Below are 24,917 nucleotides of genomic sequence, written 5' to 3'. Positions count from 1 at the left end.
GAACATTGGTCAGAACAATGGAAAAGTACAATTCCTTTTGTCTTTGCATCACTTAAGTGACTCCATCTTGGAGTCCTAGCATTATAGGGATAATATTTGTATGTATGCCTCAGTTTCCTCATCTGAAAAATAAAGTAATTGGAGATGGCTTCTCCTCACAGCTCTAGATCTGTGCCTTTATGCTTCCCTATTCCCAGACTGGTCTATCCTTTGCACATACATTTCCAAGTCCCTATAAGGAGGGGACAGATTTTTTCCCCTTCTGAATGAAATCTCTAATACTCTTTCTCTCTAGTGGACCACTTAATTGTTTTGTAAAGCTTCTGTAAGTCTTAGCCCTTTCCCCTCTTCCCTCCAGTAAATAACCCAGTTGTTCCCTCTAAATCCAAATCCCGCATGATTTTTCTGTTTTCCTGATTTTCCCAGTACCCTGAATGTGAGTGCAGGCAGTGAACTCTGGTCTGGGATTAGGGCCAAATCTGTTGATTGATGGGGGTTACAAAGATCTTGGTGTAAAGATTGGGGAGTAGGGGGTGGGGTGGAGAGGAAGGGAGAAGGATGTGCTGATTCTGGCCTAGAGAGACTGGGGCAGTCAACACCATGAGCTTTCTGCTCTCCTGTGCATGGCTCCAGGGTGATATATCTGGGATTCTCCAGACGTCATTCCTGCTGATCCTGATCCTGCTAATACTGAAGGGGGCCCAGCTCTACTTGTGCAGACAGAGGCTGGTTCGAGATTTCCAGAGTTTCCCAGGTCCTCCTGCCCATTGGCTCTATGGGCACTTCTGGGAGGTATGTGAGGTCCCGGGAGGAGGAAGTGTGCCTGTGATTGGGTGTGAGGTGACTGTCCATCTACTCAGTTATGGAGTAACTGCACAGCTATGGCTGCTGGGACTAGTGCTTTGAAAATTCCCTTGAAGTCTTAGCCACAGACTCTGAGGGGGAGGGGTACTTTAGATGATCCAAGTTCAGGTCTAGAGAAAGAATAGATAGGGCTAAAGTCACACATTTGGAAGCCTTTAGAGACCATAGCCTGGCAAGAGAGAAGGCTGGACCCCATGGCTTTCAAGCTCACTTTCAGTTCAAAATTTGTGCTATCTAGTCCAACTTCCCCATTTGACAGATGGGGACAAAGATCATTTCTGTCAATCGATCAGTCAAAGCATTTATTGAACAGTTACTGGTCTGGGCTTTGGAACTGGATCTGACTTTTCCTGTCATATAACTAACTAAATATAGAATTAGAATTAGAATCTAGATCATCTGTTTGCCAGTGAAGTGGCCTTCAAATAATTTTAGTAATGGAGAGCTCCCTCCCTCCCATGTAATTATTTTCCACTGTTAGCTCATTGTTAGAAGGTTTTAGCTAGAAAAGGACTCTTTGTAATTAAAAGTCCTGGTTGTCCCTCTGGGCCCTTTTATGGTAGCCCTCCAAGTAGTTGAAGAGACCAGTTCTGTGTCCCCTGAGACTTATCTTCCTAGTGTGATGTCATCTTTCCCTTCTCCAAATTCTCAAGGTTCATTGTCTGTACCTCCCTTGTGATCCTAACCTCATCATTCCTTGGGCTACAGCTTTGTGGGTAATTGTCTTATCTCCTCTATCAGAACACTAAGATCCACAAGAGAACTGGTTGTATTAACTTGTTTGTGCTTTCTACCTTCCTTTTCCATGACCTTCCCAATTCCAAACACTAAATTCCCCCTAATGCTTAATAAATGTTTGTTGAACAAATTTTTTTTGGGGGGGCACTCTGCTTCCCCTCTCAGGGGATGGGGTTATTTTGTTCTAAGGGAAGATTTTAGAAGGTATTATTCATCCAAAAAATCTGAGTCGTGAATGGTTAGGTTCCAGTGTTAAGGGGGAGAATTTTTCAGCTTGGGGGCCAGCCAAATACTCCTGAGATTTCACAAGTCACTCCCCAATCATGGAAGTTTCCTGTACTGTTCCTACCTACCTGGGCTTGATCCCAATCTGTTTCTGGCAACAGAAATCTTATCAACCTACTATGAACATGAATGATCCCAAATTAGCAGCTTCTTTTCCTGAGTCAATAAGAGGTAAGACACCAAGAATTGCCAGGCTGTCTGATGCCAAAGGGATTTTCAGAGATGTTCTGCAGATAAACTCTAATAGCCAGACAATCACCCTTGGGTATCTGGAAACAAGGTGCCAGGGAGTTTTAGCTTCGGGTTGGAGACTTGAGACCATCAAGAAAGGACTCAGGAGATTTTTTTTCTAGCTTTCATTAGACTTATGAATTCACCAGTGCAGAGAGCTCTTACAAAGGACTTCCCTCAAACAAGAGATCGGTACTTTTTTTGTAACTCCTAGATTTAGAAAATTGTTTGAGGGCCTTGAGAAATTAAGTGATTTTTCCAGGGTCACTCACCCAGTACATGGTAGAAGAATCCAGAATTCTTTTCTCTAAAATCAGCTTTTAATGCTAAAATCACACTAGGTGTCAGAGAGGTTTTACTTTCCTGGTCTGTATACAAAAAGATTCTACTCAAGTGACTCAAATCCATATCACACTTAAACTTCTTGTTTTACAAAGCCCTGTTAGAGATGGTGGGGCAGCTAAATGGCACTGAGGATAGAGTGCCAGGTCTGAAGTCAGGAAGCCTCATCTTCATGGCTTCAAATCCAGACTCAGAAGCTTATTAGCTGTGTGACCACAGGCAAGAAACTTAACCCCTTATTTCTCAGTTTCCTCATCTGTAAAATGAGCTAGAAAAAGAACTGGCAAACTACTCCAGTATCTTTGCCAGGAAAACCTCAAAAAGGGGCAGAGAGAATAGGACATGAATAAAAGGACTGAACAACAACAGATGGCATCTCATTTGATCATGAAATTGTCAGGGCAGGAATGGATTATTTCTATTTTATAGATAAGACAATTGAGGCTCAAGTTAGTTACCCAGCCACTTAAAATCATAAAATTTTGAGCTTGGAAGTCATTATTTTCTAAAATTAAAAAAGAATTTCAAATAAAGATGATTCTTCTCTCCCTTTTACCTTTTCCTTCTTCTCCTTTCTCTGGAGAAAAATAAATAAAATCTGTTACAAACATTCATAGTTAAGAAAAACAAATTCCTTTATTAGCCATATGCAAGAAAAGTTTCAATTTGTACCCTGAGTGAGAAGTGATAGCACTTCTCCATCAGAAGGTGTATAGTATGTCTCATCATGGATCCTCTGGAATTATACTTGGTCATCGTGTTGACAAGCGTTCCTAAGACTTTCAAAGTTGGTTATGTTTACAGTGTTATTGCTATTGTACTAATCCATTTTTTTTTACTTTGCTTTGAATCAGTTCATGTAAATAGTCCCAAGTTTTTCTAAGACTATCTCCTTCATATTTCTTTTATCCCAAAAGTACAGTGGAATATCCAACCTTTATATGAAACATGAATAACCTATGTAAATAGCACCTGTGCTCAGTTACTAACTCAGCCTCTGCTTAAATTCTCCCGGGGATGGGGAATTTACTATGCAATTTTCAGAGTTCTGTACCTTCCTCTCCTCAGTTCTCTAGGATTGCTCTGTGTAGCCCCACAGAACAAACCTGATTATTTTTCCACGTGACATGCTTCAATTCTCTAAAGTTTCTCCAATTTCACTAGTAAGACTCTAAGAATGTCATTTCAGGATGATGGGAAAGCCATAAGGTGGCTTGAGATTCATGATTCTGACCTCAAAATGAGATCTGAGATAGGCTTCATATTGTCCAAGAAAGCAGTGGTCTGGTTTCACAAATGACAAATTGCCCAGAGTAGACTGAGAGAGAACTAGGTGAGGACAATGGGACTCATGATACTCTGTCTCTGTCAGTCTGTTTTTTACTCTTTTTCCCCCTATCTCTGGAGTGCCCCCTCCCACAAATGCACACAGAATCCAAGACAGGTGGAGTTAGTCAACAAACATTATTCCTCTCCACATCATACATGACTTTGAGGATTTCACAATCTAATAGGGGAGAAAACAAGTGTACAAAATGTAAATAGAGTAGCTGGAAGCCATCTCAGAGTCAAAGGTACCAGCATATGGAGGGTGATAGAAGTGTGATGTGAGGTGAGTCTCAAAGGAAGAGAAGAAATCTATAGCAAATATGAGTAGAGAGAGTATTCCATTCTAGGTCTGGGGGACAGCCAAGAGACATGGAAACAGAGGAAGGAGTTTTGGGCATGAGAAATAGCAAGAAGTTGCACATGATTGCATCTTTGAATTCATGGAGAGAAGTAAAGACCAAGAAATCTGGGGAGGTGGTAGGATCCGGAGCAGAGGGGAATAAGATTGGAGAAGACCTAGGATGGAATCCTGAGGAACACTTATCATTAGAGGGTATGATTTGGATGAAGATCCAGTCAAGAAGATAGGAATGGGCAAAGAGGTAGGAGGAGACGGAGGAGAGGGAGGGAAGAAGGGAGCAGGAGAGAAAGGGGAGAGAGATATTAAGTGTGAGAGTAACAATAAGAAGAGAATGATTAAGAAGGATGAGAATTTAAAAAAAGCCATTCGATTGGGCAACTAAGAGATCACTGGTAATTTTGTAGATCGCTAATTTTATGGAATGATGGGTCAGATTGTGGAAGGTTAAATATGTACCGAGAGAAGAGGAGCTAGAGGCACCAAATACCTCACTAGAGCTGAGCCCAATACTTTGGATGAAGTCTGACAGGGAACATTGCCTTCTTACTTTTGAAACTATGCCCATCCCAATGGACAAATCATACTGATGACTAATGTTAGGTTAAATTCCATATTATTAGTTCAATAGTTTTCTAACTTTCAATTTTATTAAATTCCCTTTTTGTTTTTAGAATTTCAAATTTGTTATTTAATTGGAAGTTTTAAATTTGTTTTTTATCTAGATTTTTTTTAGTTGCCTGTACAATTCATTTATCTACTCTTTTTTCTTTTTTTATTCAAGTAAGCATCTAGAGGTATAAAATTTTCCCTAAGAACTGCTTTGGCTGCATCCCATAAATTTTGGTATGTCATCTCATTCTTGTCATTTTCTTGGATGAAATTATCGATTGTTTCTATGGTGTGTTGTTTTATCCACTCATTCTTTAGGATTAGATGATTTAGTTTCCAATTAATTTTTGGCCTATTATCCCCCCAGCTCTTTATTACATGTAATTTTTATAACATTATGATCTCAAAAAGATGCATTTACTATTTCTGCCTTTCTGCATATAATTGTTTTTATGCCTTAATACATGGTTAGTTTTTGTGTAGGTTCCATGTACCACCAAGAAAAAAGTATATTCCTTTCTGTCCCCATTCAATTTTCTCCAAAGATCTAAAAATACATGACTTTTCTAAAATTCTATTTACCTCCTTAACTTCTTGTTTATTTTGTGGTTTGATTTATCTGGTTCTGATAAAGTGAGGTTGAGATCACCCACTAGTATGGTTTTGTTGTCTATTTCTTCTTGCAACTCTCTTGATTTCTCTAGGAATTTGGATGCTGTACCACTTGGTGCATATATGTTTCCTATTCTACTACTTCATTATCTATGGTAGCCTTTAGCAAGACCCTTAGTAATTGCCTTCCTTATTTATCTCTTTTAATTAGCTCTGTTTTTGTTTTTGCTGGACCTGAGATCAGGATTGCTATCCCTGTTTTTTTTTTTTTTTTAATTTTTTTATTTCAGCTGAAGAATAATAGATTCTGCACACATTTACTCTGTATGTATCTCTCTGTTTCAAATGTGTTTCTTGTAAACAACATATTGTAGGATTCTGGCTTTTAATCCAGTATGCTATTTGCTCCCATTTTATGGGAGACTTTATCCCATTCACACTCACAGTTAAAATTACTAACTCTGTATATCCTGCCATCCTATTTCCCCCAAGTTATACTTTTCTCTTTCCTTTCCCCCCTTTCCTCCTCCCTAGTATTTTGGTTATGACCACCACTTCCCGCAATCTGCTCTTCCCTTTTTTAGCCCCACCCCCTTTTTTATCCCTTTTCTCTTCTACTTCTGTTCTCCCTTCTATTATTCTCCCTCCTTCCTTTCCCCTTTCCCCTCCTATTTCCCTATAGGGCGAGGCAAGTGTTAATACCAAACTAAATATGTATGATATTCCCTCTTTGAGACAAATCCAATGAGATTAAGGTTCAAACAATGCTTATTCCACCTTCTTCTTTCTCTCATCTGTAATAGGTCTTTTTTTGCCTCCTCATGTGGTGTTATTTACCCCATTTTGGCTCCCTTTTCCTCTTCTTCAGTACAATCCCTTTTCCACCCCAAGTTTCTTTTTTATATCATCACAAAAAAGTCAGATTATACCTATATCCTCTTAGATACCCTCATAAAGATACAGTTTTCAAGAGTTACACATATCATCTTTCCATGTAGGGATATAAACATTTTAACCTTTAAAAAAATAGTTTTCTTCCTTCCCCTTTTTTTGCTTCTTATCCTTCTATTGACTTCTGTATTTGAAGATCAAATTTTATGTTCAGCTCTGTTCTTTTAATCAAAAATAATTGAAAATCCCCTATTTCACTGAATGTCCATCTTTTCATTCCAGGACCTTCAATCCTTTAAAGTGGAAGCTGCTAGGTCCTGGGTAATCCTGATTGTGACTCTTTGATATTTGAATTGTTTCTTTCTGACTGCAGTATTTTCTCCTTAATCTGATAATTTTGGATTTTTTTTTGCTAAGGCTATTGGATCACACAGCTAGAAAGTGTTAAAAGTGTTTGAGGCTAGATTTGAACTCAGGTCCTCCTGACTTCAGGGTTGGTGCTCTATCCACTACACCAAGTAGCTGCCCCAATAATTCTGGAATTTAGCTATGATATTGCTTGTAATTTTCATTTTGGGGTCTCTTTCAGGAGGTGATCAGTGGATTCTTTCAATGGTTATTTTATCTTCTGGTTCTAGGACATCACAGCAGTTTTTCTTGATGATTTTTTGAAAAATGTAGTCTAGGCTCTTTTTTTTTTTAAATGATGATTTTCAGGCACTCCAATAATTTTTAGATTGTTTCTCCTGCATCATTTTTCCAGGTCAGTTATTTTTCCAGTGAGGTATTTTACATTTTCTTTTCTTTTTGTTTTGTTTGACTGATTCTTGATTCTTCATTGAGTCATTCACTTCCATTTATTCAATTCTAATTTTTAGTGAATTATTTTCTTCAGTTAGCTTTTTAAACCTCTTTTTGCATTTGGCCAATTGAACTTTTAAATGAGTTGTTTTGTTCATTGATTTTTCTATTTTACCAATTTTATTTTTTAGGGAGTTGTTCTCTTTTTCCATTTCGCCAACGCTGTTTTTCAAGGAGTTGTTTTCTTAAATACTTTTCATCAAATCTATATTTTTAAGGAGTTGTTTTCTTTTCCAAACTCTCCTGCAAAGCTTTTATTTCCTTTCCCCATTTTTAGTTCTTTTAAGAACCTTTTTGAATTCTGTCAAGAGAGCCTTTTGATTTGGAGACCAACTCATAGCTCCTTTTGAGGCTTCTTCTGGAGGCATTTTGCCTTTAGTGTTCTCTTCTGGATTTGTATTTTGTTCATCCCTGTCTCCATAGAAGCTCTATGTGGTTAGAGCTCTTTTTGCTTTTTTTTGGTTCATTTTAAAAGTCTGCTCCTGGGGCAAAGGGGAGATTGTCCTGAGCTTCCTCTACAGGGTGGCAAGGATTTTACACTGACCTAGGGTCAGTGTTGTATATTTATTTCCTGCACTGGATAGGCCTGAACAAGTCCTGCTTGTTTTTCTGGGGTTCAGGGGCTCACTATTTGCCTTCTGCAGTTGCCTTCGAAGTTTCACAGCTAGTCTGCTGCTCCATTGGCTTCTGAATCAGGATAGAGCAAGGAAAAGAAGTTACCAAAAATATTTTTTATCATATTTTTTTAATACCAAGATTTTTTGCACAAAGGTTCCATGTCTCATGAGTTGATGGTTTTGCCACTAACCTTCTTGAGTAGTTTGTGTTTCTTTCAGGGCCAGGGTCAAATATGAAGAATCTAGAATGTAGTTTTAGCACATTATGTAGCTAGATGCAAGCCAAGGTCAGGGGCTCCCCCCTCAGTCAGTGCTATTCCAAAGGACTCCTGAGTCTGGAGCCAAACCCCACTTTGTCCCCCTTCTCCTCTCAGGCCTTATCTCCTCCTTCTCCATTTGTTTGTTTGTCTCTTGGTTGCAGTTTCCAGTGGAAGAGGAGCTACACAAAATGAATTCTCTGGCAGAGAAATTCCCATGTGCTTTTCCCCGGTGGTTCTCAGGCTTCATGACATTTCTCCAAGTCTACGACCCTGAATACATTAAGGTGATATTGAGCAAGAGAGGTAAGAATAGTCTTCAGTGGCTTTGAGGCTATAAGGTGCACCTTTAACCAATGATTAGTCAACCATTCAGCCAAAGACTTAGATGATAGGGTGGAGGATGGGACGGCCATCAACTGGACCAATCTATCTGTTAATGATTCCACAAAAAGTCTACGGGTCAGGCACCAGGTTGGCACAAGCTGTGGTCCAAAGGAGATACCAGGGAGCAGCCAGACCTGTCCTTCATGTCAATCAGGAGTGGAGATGCTTCTGTGCCCATCTGTTCAGTACCGCTGGTGTTGGGGATTAGAGATTCAGGGCATCTGATGGATTGTACTGGCATGTGACTGTTTACTGCCCTGCTTTCTTTTGGGCCCCAAGAATGGAGGCAAGGGGAGGGGAATTTCCCATAGCCTCAGGCCAAGATTTTAAAGCTTTTTTTTTCTCAACTGATTTTTTTCCTTTCTGTTGTGAAGCTGAGACCAATATTTCTAAGAACACAGGATTTGGAAGAAGATAACCATTTAGATTAGCACCATTTAATAGTAATAGCAGTAATGCATTTACAAAGCACTTGACATAGACAATTCCATTGGATCTTCATAGCCCTGGGAGATGCCTGCTATTATTATGCCCATCTTACAAATGAGGAGACTGAAATAGAGATTAGATGGCTTGCCAGGGTCACATGGTTGGGAGTATCTGAAGCCAAAAATGAACTTATAGCTTCCTGACTTGGCTAGGTGACACTTAACAGGTCTGAGCTGTCTCAATTTACAGAGAAGGAAATAGGGCCAGAAAGAAGAGGTTTGCTAAGGTCACCATTATTAAAGGGCAGACCCCAGGTTCCAGCCCAGGTTTCCTGACTTTTGTTCCCAAGCCAGTCTTTCCCGAGTTTGTGCCAACTGTCTTTGAGTATGTATCCTGGAGACAGGGGTCCCAAGACTCTCCCTGGGGGATCAGGTATAGAGCAATGGCAGGGAGTCCCTAGGCATATTGTGATTATTCAGAAGCTGATATGCACTGGGCAGCCCAAACAGGTCTGTCTGGGATCACTGATACTTTGTGAATCACAGTCCAGCTTCTCAGAAAAAGATTTGGGATTTTTAGAGGGCCACAAGCTTGTGTGACAAAAGTAGCCGCCCTAAAAGCTGCTGAGTTGTTGGGCCACAAGTTCTTTAAGAACTTCCAGGATCAAGCAAACACACGCTGACCTTTGTCCTCACTGGTCTCATCTGGAGGATTGTAGTCAGTTCTGGGCACTACGGTCTAAGAAGGACATTGTCAAGCTGGGGAGGGAAAGCAGACTGGTGAGGGGGTGTGAGTCCATGTCACAAGGGGAGAGGCTGAGGGACCAAGGGATGATTAGGGAGCTAGAGGAGAGAAGGTGCTGCTGGGAGGAGTGGGAAGTAAGGGGAGACATGCCAGCAATTTTCTAGGATCCAGATAACTGTCATGGGGATGAGTGATTGGTCTTGCTGCTTGGTTCAGGAGTAAAGAGGAGAAGCTTCAAGGAGGAAGATTTATTCTTGGAGGCAGGAAGAACACTTCCCCAATCAATGCTGCCCAGAGCGAAGAGGGCTGCCTCAGGGGCTGATGGGACTTTGGGTCTCTGAACAGGGACCAGATCACACTCATCTGTGGTATGGGAAGGGAAATTCCCTCTGGAGTCTTTCCATGATTTGGACCAGAAAATTTGGGGATACCTCCCAGCTCAAACTAGGACTTGAGCTGAAGGATTACCTGCTCACCAACCTTGCATCTACTAGACTAAGGCTCACTGATGTTTCTAGGGCTCTTCCAGATTAATGCTTCACCCAAGGGTCTTATTTAATCCTCATGATAATCTTGTGGGGTATGGGTCACGAGGTGGGGCCGGCTTTTCAAGGAATGATTCTGGGCTTGACTGGCTCAATCTATAAAATGGGAATAGTCACCCATTTTCTTCCTGAAGGCAGGGGACTGAATGAGACAATCAGGCAAATTTCCTTCCAGCTCCAGATCAATGACCTTGAGCTATCCTGCCACAGTCTCTTTATATCTCCTGCCTGGGCAAGGCCAAAAAGCTCAAGGGCTGAGAGCTTTTCTGGATCATAGGGATAGGACCCAACACGCTCTCCTTCTAACCTCTCACCCCCTTGTCACCTCACCAGGCTTTCTCAGGAGGAGACAGCAGAAAAGAGCATTAAGGAGCTTGGCTTCAGCCTCTCAGAGCCTCCTAGTCCCACAGACATGTATGAACCAGCTCCCTCCTCACGGCCAGGGCCCAGATCATTGCTGAGGGAGGGATTAGAATGGAATTAGAGGGGCTGGGTTACAGACCCAGACCCCAGTGGGGCTCAGGCTAGGGGTTGGGCTGCAGACTTGGGACCAGCGGCTCAGGTTGGGAGGAACTGGATGGCAGACTGGGGGAACATTTTTTCTCCTGGCTCAGTCTGGACACCAAGTGCAGAGGCAAAGGAGGCTGGGGGGAGAGGGCAGTGATTACTCCAAATGAGGCTGCATCCTTGCTCTGCTCCTAGCCTATTCATCTAATCTGGGTCAAGCTCCCTCCTCTCTCTCTGGGCCTCAATTTCCTTCTCTATCAAATTAGGGGGTTTGCATTAGATGGCCTCAAGCTCTTCCCATCTCTGACTACCTTTGTGTTCCTTCAGATCTTCCCGTTAAGATGTATCCTTGTCCTCCTGATGGAACCTCATTTGCCTCTTGTGTGTGAGTGTGTGGGTATGTTGCATGTGTATACATTTGTGAGTGTGTTTATGAGTGTATATACAAGATGGTTATGGTATGTGTGAGTATGTTGTATATGTGCGTGTGAATATGAGTGTACATGGGGATGTGGGATGTGAATGTGTGTGTGTGTGTGTGTGTGTGTGTGTGTGTGTGTGAGTGTGTGTGTAGGATGCAGGCTGAAGGGGATGAGAGATCTCCCTGATCTCTTTAGGTAACCGGCTCTCTCTCGGCTCCCATTTCAGACCCAAAGGCTCATGCGATCTACAGATTTCTCACCCCTTGGATCGGTACGTGTTTCTGGGCACTCTAGAAACTGCGGAAGTGCAGGCTGAGGGAAGGAATGAAGGTGGCCTGATGCACTGAGGAGGCTTCTGGGAAACTGACCCTCTCAGAGCAGCTAGCTAAGGCTGACCGCTGAACTCTTGGCAGTGAGAGCACTCTCCTACTCCATCCTGTGACCTTGGCCCCTATTTATTTAGGGACACAGAGCCCCCGTGGGCATGGCCAACTCCCTCTTTAGGAGGTCACAAGGGCACATTGATCCACTTTCCCTTGACTTATATGTCCAAGGGTAAGATAAGTAATAACTGATGTCTATTCTACAACCTGCTTCTCAAAAACTTGGTCCAGCAAAGGAATCTCCCCTCCCCAGACAGGCTTTCCATCCCACAGATCCAGGTCTGGGGCCCTCCATGCCTCTTTCTGCCCTCCTAACTCTGTCTATCTCTGGGGGTTCAGGGAAAGGGCTGCTGGTCCTCAATGGCTCAGAATGGCACCAGCACCGGCGGCTGCTGACCCCCGCCTTCCACAGTGACATCTTGAAGCCTTACGTGGCACTGATGGCTGACTCTGTCCGAGTAATGCTGGTGAGTCTCCCCTTGGTGTGCACACACGGACATATGTGTTCACTCTCATGATACACTCAGGCACTCAGATGTACACACATGCACATAAGCACACACTTGTATATCCATACCCAGATTCACAGACATACAGAATAAAAGCTGGCATTTACCCAGTTCTTAAAGGTTTGCAAAACACTTTGTAAATATGTCATTTGCATCCTCACAACAACATTGGAAGGTGGGTGGTATTGCTCTTTCCATTTTGTGGAGAGAAAACTAAGCAAACAGAGATTACATGACTTATCCAGGTTCTCACAGCTGGTAAGTGTCTAAGTCTGGATTTGAACTCAGGTCCTCTTGACCCAGACCCAGCAGTCCATGCACTGTGTCATCTAATTGCTCAATTACAAACAATATATGGATAGAGCACTAGCCCTGAAGTCAGGAGGACCTGAGTTCAAATGTGGCCTCAGACATTTAACACTTCCTGGTTGTGTGACCCTGGACAAGTCACTTAACCCTAATTGACTCAGCCAAAAAAAAAAAAAAAAAAAAAGTAAATTACAAGCAATATAATATACACAAGACGCACATACATGCTCTTGGACACACATATACCCATACTCACTGACACACAAAGACAGGATATGGACACAATTTTAGACACATTTTCAGACGTAGAGAGACAGAGTCCTCATGGTGGGGTGCCTAGACTTCCTCGCTCTTGTTCTGTTCTCTCCTCACTGGCAATGTCCATAGTAGAGAGATGATCTCCTTGTATTTGACCAGGAGAGTCTCATTTGCTTTTGGAAAACTGGAGAACAAGGATAAACAAAGAGAAGGGAATAAGCATTTATTAAGCACCTACTATGTGCCAGGTACTATGCTAAAGTGCTATATAAATAAATCTCATTTGATCCTCACTATAACCTTGAAAAACTATTATAATCTTCACTTTACAGATGAAGAAACTGAGGCAAACAGAGTGAAGTGACTAGCCACATATCACATAGCTAGTAAGTGTCTGACTCAGGTCATCTTGCCTCTAAGACTCCCTGACTTCTCAGTGACTAGACTGCTGGATCAAGGCAATGTTGTGGAAATGGTCTCCTTTGATTTAAGCAAAGCATTTGAGGAAGTCTCTTTTCACCCTCATTTTATATTATTCCCTCTCCAATATTCAATGATCACTCAAATTAGCTTTCTCTGTATACTCATCTGCTATGCTCCATCTCCTTTTCTGTGCCCTGTTATATCTCACCCCTTCCCCCATACCTGGAATGCACCCCTCTTTATGTCTACCTCAAAGAACCCTTTTCTTTTCTTTGAGGCAATTGGGGTTAAGTGACTTTCCCAGGGTCACATAGCTAGGAAGTGTTAAGTGTTTGAGGTCAGATTTGAACTCAGGTCCTTCTGACTTCAGGGCTGGTGCTTTATCCCCTGTGCCACCTAGCTGATAGGAAAAAATCCTTTTCTTAAGATCAAGTACCTCCTACATGCAGCCATTCTCATTCTCATCTGCCTCATCTAGAGAGCCCTTCATAGTTAACTATTTTGTATTCATGTCTTGATGGTTCTGGACTCATTCTTCCCCAGAAAGGAAAGACAGACCTCCCCTGAAGATTCTAGGGCTTCCTTTGATGGGGTAGGGGGATTTTCTCTTATGTTATCAGTCCCATTCTGATGTATTTTCTATCTAAGGTTAACTACCAGTGATTAGCACCAGTTCCAACTAACCATTAACATCAATTAGCATGTACAAAAGAATATTTACTTTGAAGATACAGCAAACATAGGAGCACAAACATATCTAGGGACACAGTCTCCCCTGCACCCTCTCTCCCTAAGTTTCTAGAGAGCACTTTCCCCACCAATTCACTTCCAAATATGGCATGACCAAAGGATGGATGGATGAGTTGGCATTTTTATTATTGCTGGTCTGAACAAATCAGCTTGTCAAGAACTTTGTTCCTCATTATCTAGCTTTTGTCAAATCCTACCATGGACCAGAACTCTGTTAGCTCATTCTCTGCCAATTGCACCGAGTAGGACCTCATCAAGACTAATAACTGCTTATTCATTAATTAGAAAGGGTAGAAAGATGTGAACTAGATAATACACTAAATAAATTAGCCACTGGTGGAAAGAATTGACTCTAAGAAATGTCATAAATGGTTCATCAATGTCCACCTGAAAAGAGACCTCTACTAGGGAGTATTTCTCTGAATTCTGCCTCTCCAGAACCTCCAGGATCAAACAAAAAGTACTGTTTGGCATTCAAAGCCCTTAACCTGCTCTTTCCACTTTTTCTTTTTTCTATCCCTCATAGTTGGAGGCCAGCTCCAACGAATAGGATGAGTGTGGAAATGAAGCACAGGGACGAGGCAGGATTTTGTCAAAGCAGTCCATTTATCGATCTGAGAGCCAGAGTTTATATATATTCTTTATGCTAGTGTTGCGTTAACATCAGATGTCTCAGATGGCACCATGTACGTTCCAGGGTTAATATATATCCCATCCTTCGGCCTTTCATTTTGACATTAACTTTAAACAGTAACTAGCAGTAACAATGTGCTTATTGTAAGAGATTTATAACTAGCAGTAACAATGTACTTTTCATAACAGAGCCCAAAATTGTGTAGTTTGTGAGGCCTTGTTCCTATTACATGCATTTTCCACCAAGATTATCCTAAATTTATCTTGAGAATGTCTTTCATTCATTGTTATGGGAGATGGTGAGCCAATGTTTTGAACTGAGCACCCTTACAGAGAGCCTCAAGTAAAACCTTTCCGTACATGAATTTATTCAATATTGGCCTCTACACCCATTCTTTGGGCCAGTGATACTTCTTTTCTCTGCCTTGAACAAGACTTGTCTTGACTGGGTATTTTCCCTGTCTGTGTTCCTTGCCTGGAACTTTTTTTCTCTTTAGCGTCAACTCCTGGCTTCCTTGGTTTCCTTCAATTCCTTGTTAAAATCCTACCTTCTAGAGGAATCCTTTCCAGATCTCTATTAGTATCTTCTCTCTGAGATTAGCTCTTGTTTATCCTGTCTACACCTCATCGATCCATGTCTGTTTGCATGTTGTCTCCCTTATTAGATAGAGCAGAGATTTTTATCTTTCTTTGTGTCTCCAGCACAGTTCCAATGGGCAATGAATGTTTATTGACGAATTGGCTGACATATGTTGGAGGAGAATCAAAAATGTAAAAAGATCTTGAAACATATGTACATGTGTCCTGTGCACAGTGCTGGGTACGGGAGATACAAATATAAAAGTGAGTACCTATTCTCGAGGAGTTTACATTCTACTGTAACTAGGGGTATAACATATCAGTTGAAAGAAAATTATAGGATTCATACAAAATTAATACAGAATGATTTTGGTCATGATGAGACTAAAAATTGGAGGTACTTGAGCTGAGCTTGAATGGAATAAGAGATACTGAGAGATGGCATTGGGGAGGAGGGCATTCCAGGGATAGAGGATGACCTGTGCCAAGGTAGGAGATGGAACATCATATACAGAGAGCATCAAGTAGCTCTGTTTGGACAGAATATAGAGACCAGGATGGGGAACAATACATAATCCAGATTGGAAAGAAGGCGGGGCTTTAGATTGTGAAGGGTTTCAGTGCTAGAGGAGTTGATATTTTCTCCTAAAAACAAGCAGGTGTCTCTGAAAAGTTTATTGATTAGAATTATCAAGTTAACTATATAGAGTTATAGATTAGGAATATCCATTTGGTAGCTCTGTGAAATATGAATTAGAGAAGAGAGAGATTAGGGGAAGGAAGACCAATGAGCTATTTACTGTATATAACTACATGAACATAGAAAGGGAAAGGAAACTAGACAACCTTGCAGCCTTTGCAGTGGAAGAAAGGAAAGAAATATTTGTTAATTGCCTATTACATGCTAGGCATTGTGATAAGAGCTTCCATAAATGCTGTCTCAATGGACAGAAAGTTCAAAATAAATCAACAGGTCATAGACTTAATATTCTTTGCCTGGGCCAGAACATATCAGAAACATATTATTCTAGATGTCACATTTTGAGAAGGACATTGGAGAGCTGAAGAGCATTCGAGAGGACATTAGCACGAGTAGTGAGGAAACTAGAAGGTATGTCACAATGATCAGTTGTGGTATAGGGTGCATCTAGGGAAGATCCTTTGGTGTGAAGACTGCCGAGATCTTTCCAGGGCTGCTTTTCCAGATTTCTACATGACATACCCAACTCTCACCTGTGGCTCCAAGAAGTTATATTATGTTCAGTGGCCATATTCTGGTAAACCATTTTGGTAGACAGTCTAAACCAGGTTGAGGGTAGCTGGGGGTTTCAAGCCCATTGTGAGTTAGAAGGGTGTCTACCCCAAGCACTGAAGATTTCCCTTGGTGGGATGGGAAGATGACAACAATTTTGTCTCAATGCCATGAAGGCAGCTGAAGCAGGTGCTGTGGAATTCTTAGAGCTTGGTCAGATATCAAAGATATCAAAGATGACAATGTCATCCACTGCATCCTGGACCATTGCCAGTCATTTTGACTTTTGTCCAGCCACTGGACTTTGGTGACTTTGGAAGAGTGAATGAGGCTGACGATTTCTTGCAACTCTGCATCATTTAAGTCCAATTTATGCATGAATCAAAATACATCACCTCAAAGTTCTGTGGGGACAGCAAGTGACAAAGCAGCGGTTGCAGCTACACTGGGAGCTCTAGTCACAACCTTGCACACAGGTGGCCCAGGACATAGGGTTGTCTTGCTTACTGAAATAAAGCAGCAATTGGATTTGGTAGCCCCTGGGTGTCTGGGCAGTCTTTTTGAAGTATTGTGCCATTCACCTCCTGGCATGAGGAAGGAGCTAAAAAAGCTGCCCTAAAATAGACTGCTTCACCTAATCCTGACCTACTTGGGATTCCACCTGCAATTGAAACACCAAACACCAAACACATCAAAAAATATATGACAATTTGCAAAGATGGTTTCACTAACTACTGGTATATGGAATGTGTGCACTTACGGACCACACAAAATCTTGTGAGAGAATTCAGCAAGTCTTATATCCAAATAGTAGCCATGAGTGAAACAAGACTGGCAAATGATGACCAGCTTACCGAAGTTGGAGTTGAATACGTTTTGTTAGAGTATCCACAGCAAATGTTTGCTGTGAAGCTGGCAAAAGTTTTGCAATCAAACTAATTTAACCAATAAGCTTCTATGCTTAGCAACAGATCGAATGACAGGCTCATAACAATGCAATTGCTACTTGCAGAAAAGTGCCTTTCACCATCATCAGTGCATATACTCCCACCATAATGAACTCTAATGACACCAAAGAAAAATTTCATAAAACACTGGAGATCTTTATCATCAAAGTGCTGAAAGTACTTTATGATTCTAAGTGACTTCAGTGGAAAAATAGCCACACCCAACCAGGCATGGTAGAGAATTCTTGGAAACAATGGAGTCAGAAACAGCAACATCCAGGGTCGCTTACTATTGAAGATATGTGCATCTCATGACCTTCCCATCACCAACACTTCCATTTGCTTAAATTCAATAAAACTTCTTGATTTTACTCTCATAGTATTGGCACTTTATAAATTTATGTCCTTGTGAAAAGAAGAGAAAGATAGGGTGTGAGAATGAAAAGTTAATGTGTGGTGCAGAGTGCTGGACTGATCATAGATTTATCTTCTTCAAGCTAAATATTCACATTCAAATAAAGCACTGGTCTCAAGGAAAGGTGACCACCAGAAGACAACAGATTAGATCATTTTTTCCAGGGAGAAGCTTGTTACTAACTTGAAGATAAAGATCAGCCAACACATGGTTGCCAACATTGGAGGAGAAAATGAGTGAGCAGTTTTCAGAGATTTTGGTATATAGCTCCAAAGAAAATGAATGAGCAGCTGTCAATGCTTTTACAGAGATGCTTTTACAAAGCATCAAGACTGGTCTGTTGAAAATAATGGGGAAATTCAGAAAGCTGTTAAATGAAAAACAAGAACTCCACAGAGTTTACTATCAGGATGTTTTATTTGTCTCTAAGGAGGCAGCATTTTACTTTTATCAAAAGCAAAGTACAAGCAAAGTTTACATAGATGCACGATTCTTGGTTCAGTAAGAAGGCAAATGAAAGTCAGTTTTATACTATTTGTTGCTGTTGTTGTCCTTTGTTTTCTTTTCTTTTTTATTTAATAGCCTTTTATTTACAGGTTATATGTATGGGTAATTTTACAGCATTAACAATTGCTAAACCTCTTGTTCCAATTTTTCACCTCTTACCCCCCACCCCCTCCCCCAGATGGCAGGATGACCAGTAGATGTTAAATATATTAAAATATAAATTAGATAACAATAAGTATACATGAGCAAACTGTTATTTTGCTATACAAAAAGAATCAGACTCTGAAATATTGTCCAATTAGCTTGTGAAGGAAATCAAAAATGGAGGTGGGCATAAATATAGGGATTGGGAATTCAGTGTAATGGTTTTTAGTCATCTCCCAGAGTTCTTTCTCTGGGCGTAGCTTGTCCTTTGTTTTCAAAGAGGATCATGACATTAGGAAGGTGATGCCATGACACTCAAGTGACTTGGATTTAAGTGAGAATGGTTTATGTAAGGTCACCAGCCTCCCTTTCTCCTCCAGATCCATTTGTGTTCAGTGGCCAGATCAAGATTAATGAAGATGGCCTTGGAAAGATGATCTTCTATTTGAGAGCCAATATGACTTTAGAAAGGGCTGAGGTGTGTTGATATAAAGCCCTACACTCCAAGAGAAATGCCAGGCACAGAACAGAGGCTTGTACACAATGTTTGTTGATCTTTGATATTGTCAGGCATGTGAAAACGTATGGGAAAATTTGATTTCCCACAGAAGTCCACCACTATTGCATGTCTGTTTTAGGTTAGTGTGTTTGCATGGATCCTGGATAATGGATGATGTTCTTATGCTTTCCTGATCACCGATGGAGTGAAGCAGTGTTGTATGTTTGCTTCCATGTTTTTTAACATGATGTTTTACCAATGTTGTCAGATGCTATCAATGAGGATGAAATTGATTTTAAGATTAACTTCTACACTGATGGTTAAATAATTTAACCTGAAAAGACTATAAACCAAAACTAAAGTGGAAGGATAGCTAATGCATGACTTCTTGAAAAGTGTGAGAAAGAGACTGCCTACAAAATGAGTTAAAGTTTACGGAGCCATTGTGCCAACCTCATTATTATATACTTGTGAAATCTGAACAACATAGTAGTGCCATGCCAGGAAACTGAATTTCTTCCATCTGAATTATCTTTGGAAGATTCTAAAGATCATCTGGCAGGACACTGAGTCCTTTCTTAAATTAAACTGCCAAACATTAATACTTTATTGCAGAGAGTACAACTCTAATGAGCTGGCTATGTTGTTGACCAAATGTATATTTGCCTAAAAGACTATTTTACAGAGAACTCACACAGAAAACACTTGCATGGAGGCCAGAAGAAGCAATATGAGGATACTCTTAAGGTCTCCCTGAAGAACTCTGGATTCGATTGCATGACATGAGAGACATTGGCAAAGAACTTCTCAGCATGGCATGTCTGGCATCAAAGAAGGCTCTGTGCTCTATGATAAAAACAGAATTGAAGTACTCAAAAGAAATGTGAGATGTGCACATTCAGAGACATCTTTACTGCAAAGACTCAAATGGACTACTTGTGCCTGATCTATGGTAGAGCATTCCAAACTTGTATTGGTCTGATTAGTCACAGTTGAACATGTTGTACTTTTGTTCCTTTTCAGGAATGAAAGAGAGTAATCATCTTGTGCCAGGCATTGTGATAGGAGTTTTCATGAATATTTCAACAGACAGAAGGTTCAATTTAAATCAATAAGTCATAGCCTTGCAATCCTCTATTTGGGGAAGAACATGTCAGGAACATAGGGTTCCATTTTAGACAGACACTCTTAGAAGTGGTTAAGAAACTGGAAAGCCTGTTAGAAGGCTAAGTTGAAGGAACACAAATGTTGAGCCTGTAGAAATGATTCGGCGTGGGGGAGGGCAGGAGAGCTGCCTTTAAGTATCTGGAAGATTGTTATGTGAAAGAAGGATTAGCCTTGTTCTGCTTGATTCCAGAGACAAGAATCAGGGTCAATGAGAAGAATCTGCAAAGAGCAGATTTAGTCTGGATGACAGGAAGAACTTTCCAATAATCAAAGCTGGCCCAGAGTAGAGAGATTGATGGAGTCTTTCTCAATGGAAGTTTCCAAATAGAGGCTGCATGATCACTAATCAGCAATACAGTACAGTAGACTTTCTCTGAAGTCCTTCTCATGGTTTGGGCCAGAAAGTTTATGGGATCCCATACAGTCATTGTGATTCTATCTAAAGGTTTACAATTGAACTCAGCAGTCTGAAGTTTAATAGAACAAGACTCACTGACATTTCTGGGCTCCTACAAGTCAATGTTTTACCCATAGGGTCTCATTTGATCTTCACATCATTCTGGGAGATTGGGGCCATATGAAGAAGAAGAAATAGAGTTTCAGGGAGGTGAAGGGACCTAGGCTACACACTGATTAGGTATCCAATGTAAGGGTTTGAATCTAGGTTTCCCTGATTCCATCTTTCTGTCATCTATACTCAGCCTTCTATTCAGTTTTTTATCCTCTTGGTATTTGCACCCTCCTCTCCTTAGCACTTCTCCTATTCTTCACACTTCCTCGAAGATACTATGGAGGAGACCACATCCTACCTGACTAGCTAGAAATCAGGGTTCATCTTCCATTCTTAGAATCTCCTTTTTAAACGTGAAGACCAACTGGAATCTAGTAATCCAAGATTTGTTGACTGCAAGTGGCAGAAATACAGACATATGTAATCTCAGTCAATTACTAGGTCATCAGGTCTTTGGCCAGTAGAGTATGTCTCTGGCAAACTCCAAGATTTCCCTACCTTGGCTTACGTGCCTCTTTTTCTTCCTTAGACAACTTTGAACCAGTAGCTAAGACTCCTCCAAGAGCATTTCTGGCATTTAAGAGAAATGTAATGAAATGAAATCATTGTAGAGTGCCTAGAATTGCCAACTCCCAGAGTTGGAGCACTTTATTTTAAGTCTTCTTGAATCAGATTAGGCTGGTAGAACATGGGCCAGCGATATCCCTCTACCATCTAATTCCCATCTTGATTCAGTCATCAATTATGGTTAGCCTCCATTATATTTAGGGAAATATAGTCGGTGCTTCTTTCATCTTTCCCCATTAGATTTGAAAGTAAGGACTTTTGGCTTTTTTTTTTTGTATCTCTGATGTTTACTTCATACAGTGAATGGTACATAATAGATGCTTGAAAAATACTTATTGCCTGACTGGCTGACTGAAGGACATCCTGGAAGAGGGGAGCTTTGATCAAGATTATCATTCTTTTTTTTATTTTAGGACAAATGGGAGAAGCTCAGTGACCAGGGTTCGAGCCTGGAGATCTTTGAGCATGTCAGCTTAATGACCTTGGACTCCCTCATGAAATGTGCCTTCAGCCATCAGAGTAACTGCCAGATGGATAGGTTAGTAGAGGCATCTTTTAGAGACTGTCCATACAGAGGGGTCAGTGAATTATGCTAGTAACGATGCCAGGTATTCTGAGTCCTAATCCTGGTCCCAGACTAAGCCCTCCCTCTCTTTCAGGAATAGAAACATAATTTTGTCAAACAGGATGTCCCAAAAGTCTTAGTGCAGGTGTTCAGCTAGAATAGTTTGTTATAGTTTAGCAAACCATCTTTAATTCTTTCATTGCACAAGCAATCTGCAAGCAGATCTTGGAAGGAGCTCACAAACTATCAGACAGGCAATAAATAAACAAATATATTTGTCCTCAAACAGCAGAATAGGATGTCTTTGTTGACTGAGTAGATATGAGGATGAAGCAAGTACTATGTTGACTGATCATTATACTAGTAAAGGGCAAGAACAAGGAGCATAATGCTCTAAAGTGCATCATTCCAGGTCTCCCCCAATCCTTGTATATTCCCTAACTTAGAGAACAGGTTCTTCTCTAAAATTTAACTTAGTTTCCCTTTAGAAATGAGTTGGGTCTTTTGTAAGAAGGACATGGGATTTAATGTGGTGCATTGTTTAATTGGGGAAAATCTAATAAGGCTTTCATTCTGATTCTCATTCTGATAGACCAAAGACTTCAGATTAAAGTATTGTTCTAATATTGTTTTGTAACATATAGCCTAAAGAAGGAAGAGTTGAGAGGTAAAGTCAGTATGCACAAAAAGGGCATGGAACAAGTTGCCTGAATGAATGGAATAGCCATAGGAGAGCATGGGGAGGAGAGAAAAAGGTTAGGGAAAACTCACAAGGAAAGTAGGAATCAGGAAGAAGATAAATAGGAGATTACTGATTATAAATTCTGCAAGGACAAGGGACCATTTGATTTTTGTCTTTATATCTCCAGTATCAGCATAGTGCATGGAATGTAGGGAAGCACTTAACAAAGCTTGTTGAATGATTGAGCAATTCAAAGGGAGAGAGGAAACTTAGTGCAATTCAAAGAGAGAGAGAGGGAAGGAAAACCAGGAAACTAGATTCACTAATCATCTTTGAGAGTGTTTTCAGTAGAAATGGAAGCCAGATCTACAGGTTGTAGGTGAAGGGGAAGAAAGGACAGAGAGTGTAGGTAGTTTTTTAAATTGGAAATGAAGGGATGGAAAGTGATGGGAAGATAGATTTGGAGAGATGATAGGATTGAGAGAAAGCTTTTTTGTGAAAGGGGATCTGAGCTTCTGAGTATAGGGGGAAGAGCCAAAGGGAAGGAGAACCAGGAGACTAGATTCACTAGTCATCTCTGAGAGAGGTTTTCTCTCTCTCTACTCTGAGAGAGTAGGATGGAAGCCAGATCTACAAGTTGTAGATGAAGCACAAGAAAGGATGGAAAGTGTAGATAGTTTTTAAAATTGGAAATGAAGGGATGAAAAGTAATAGGAAGACAGATTGAAGATATGACAGAGTTGAGGGAAAGTTTTTTATGCAAGGGCATTGTAGCATGCTTCTAAGTATAGGGAGAAGAATCAATGGAGAGGAAAAAAGAGGGACACACAGAGAGATAGAGAAACAAATAGAGATAGAAAGACAGAGACAGAGGCCAACAGACAGACAGAGAGAGGGAGAGAAACACAGAGAGACACACAGACAGAGACAGAGAGACAAAGAAACAGAAGACAGAGAGGCAGAAAGCTGAAAGTGGAAGAGGAGAGAGAGACACACAGAGACATAGAGAGATGAAGAGAGATAAAGAAAAGAGACAGAGGGTGAGATAGACAAAGCAATGGGGAGAGAAAGAGAAGAAGAACACACAGAGAGCAAATAGACAGATAAAGAGACAGAAAGAAGGGAGAAAGGGAAATAAAGGAAGGAAGAATGAATATTGGAGGTTAGAGGGGTGTAAGATGGAAAGAATGACAGAGTGAAAGGAGATAGGTAAGAGATAGGAAAGAGAGAAATGGAGACAAGAGAAATAAGGGAGAGAGGAAGAGAGAAGACATAATGTTAGAGATTAGTACTGTCTAGAGAAGATGGGGAATACCATTGTATCACAAGAGCAAAGATTGGAAGATACCCTAGAGGTTATTTAGTCCAACCTTCTCATTTTGACAGATGAAGAAACTGAGACACAGAGAGGTTCAATGACTTATTCAGAGTCACACAGTTAGTGGGTTTCAAAGCAGAACTTGGCTGAGCTCCTTAGATTGCCAAGGCAGGTTTTTTTTTTCTTTCACTTCCTAGTTGGGTGCCTTGAGAACTAGTTGAGTAGCTGGTTCTCCAAGAGATGATAATGAGCCATGCAGGGATTAATAGATGAAATGCTGCTGTTAACTTTGTCTCTTTCTGCTTTCACTATCCAGAATCAGTGCCCAGGTCCTGCTGATTTCCCTTCAGCCAGAGATCTGTAGCCACTAGGTTTTTGTCTATGGGGCTGTGATGGTCACCCCTGAGAGATGTGTGATGGAATGCTCTAGGGAATCTGCCCTTGGTCTTGTTTAGTTCAAGACTTAGAGAACAGGACCGATGGCTCCAGGGCTGATGGAATAAGGCTGAAGAAGAGCATAGTCAGGAGAGAAAGAGGAAATAGTAGGTAGGGATGCACAGGATCCTAGGTGTGGCACAAACTCACTTTGGAGACTCTTCAAAGTGAAGTTGAAGGTCATGTTCTGTTTCTTCTGTCTCCCCTTCAGGAACTCAAACTCCTACATCCAAGCTGTTCATGACCTAACCTACCTGCTGACTTATCGAATAGAGAATGGATTTCTCCATAGTGATATCATCTACTGGCTCAGCCCTGTGGGCCATAGAACCCGTAGGGCTATCCAAAGGGCCCATCAGTACACAGGTATTGTTTACTTGTGCAGGTCTCTTTTGGTGATCTCAGCGCACAGTCAACATCTGAGCTTCTGAGTATAGGGAGAAGAGCCAAAGGGAAGGAGAACCAGGAGACTAGATTCACTAGTCATCTCTGAGAGAGGTTTTCAGTAGGATGGAAGGCAGATCTACAAGTTGTAGATGAAGCACAAGAAAGGATGGAAAGTGTAGATAGTTTTTAAAATTGGAAACGAAGAGATGAAAAGTAATAGGAAGATAGATTGAAGATATGACAGAGTCCATAGGAGTCCACAGACTTCTAGATGGAGAAGTAACCTTTGGGAGGCCCAGGATAATAGAACAGATCTTAGACATCACTTGGTCAATTTGAGCCCAAGGAAGAAGTAATCTATTTAAATTCATACAGATGGTAGGTGGCAGAGTCAGGATTAAAGCCTTTGATTCCAAATCCAGTACACCCACTTATTAGTCCAGACATACTCACATATTCCCATCTGTCTCTTTTCCCCTCCCATCCTTTTCATCTCCCAGATCCTAGTGTTCATTCCCTTTGTCCCCTTTTTTATATTTCAATCCTCTCTTCATATCCTTCCTATTCCCCTTAATTCCTCTTTCCCTCTCCATCCATTCCTCCTTCTCCCAGATTTTTCCTCTCTCCTCTCTCCATCCTCTTCAGC

At 40.9% G+C, this 24,917-nt stretch overlaps 1 protein-coding gene across 2 annotated transcripts in view; it reads left to right on the top strand.

Annotated features, from left to right (window-relative positions):
- The first annotated feature begins 512 nt into the window (after positions 1-512).
- Positions 513-24,917, top strand: part of LOC100924766 (cytochrome P450 4A11-like) — a 42,409-nt gene continuing 18,004 nt past the window's right edge. For both annotated transcript variants that reach the window (XR_002770347.2, XM_003770450.3), the window contains exons 1-6: positions 513-792; positions 8,162-8,303; positions 11,258-11,302; positions 11,754-11,881; positions 21,298-21,422; positions 24,096-24,250. Coding sequence is in view for 1 of the 2 variants with exons in the window: in XM_003770450.3 (XP_003770498.1) it covers positions 601-792; positions 8,162-8,303; positions 11,258-11,302; positions 11,754-11,881; positions 21,298-21,422; positions 24,096-24,250 (787 nt within the window). In the remaining variant the exon portion in view is untranslated. The remainder of the gene's footprint in view (positions 793-8,161; positions 8,304-11,257; positions 11,303-11,753; positions 11,882-21,297; positions 21,423-24,095; positions 24,251-24,917) is intronic.

This window comes from Sarcophilus harrisii, chromosome 4 (assembly GCF_902635505.1).
Source record: "Sarcophilus harrisii chromosome 4, mSarHar1.11, whole genome shotgun sequence".
In the NCBI taxonomy this organism is placed as follows: Eukaryota; Metazoa; Chordata; class Mammalia; order Dasyuromorphia; family Dasyuridae; genus Sarcophilus; species Sarcophilus harrisii.
The sequence above is the reverse complement of the archived record's forward strand: the minus strand, read 5'-3'. Positions and strand labels throughout refer to the sequence as shown.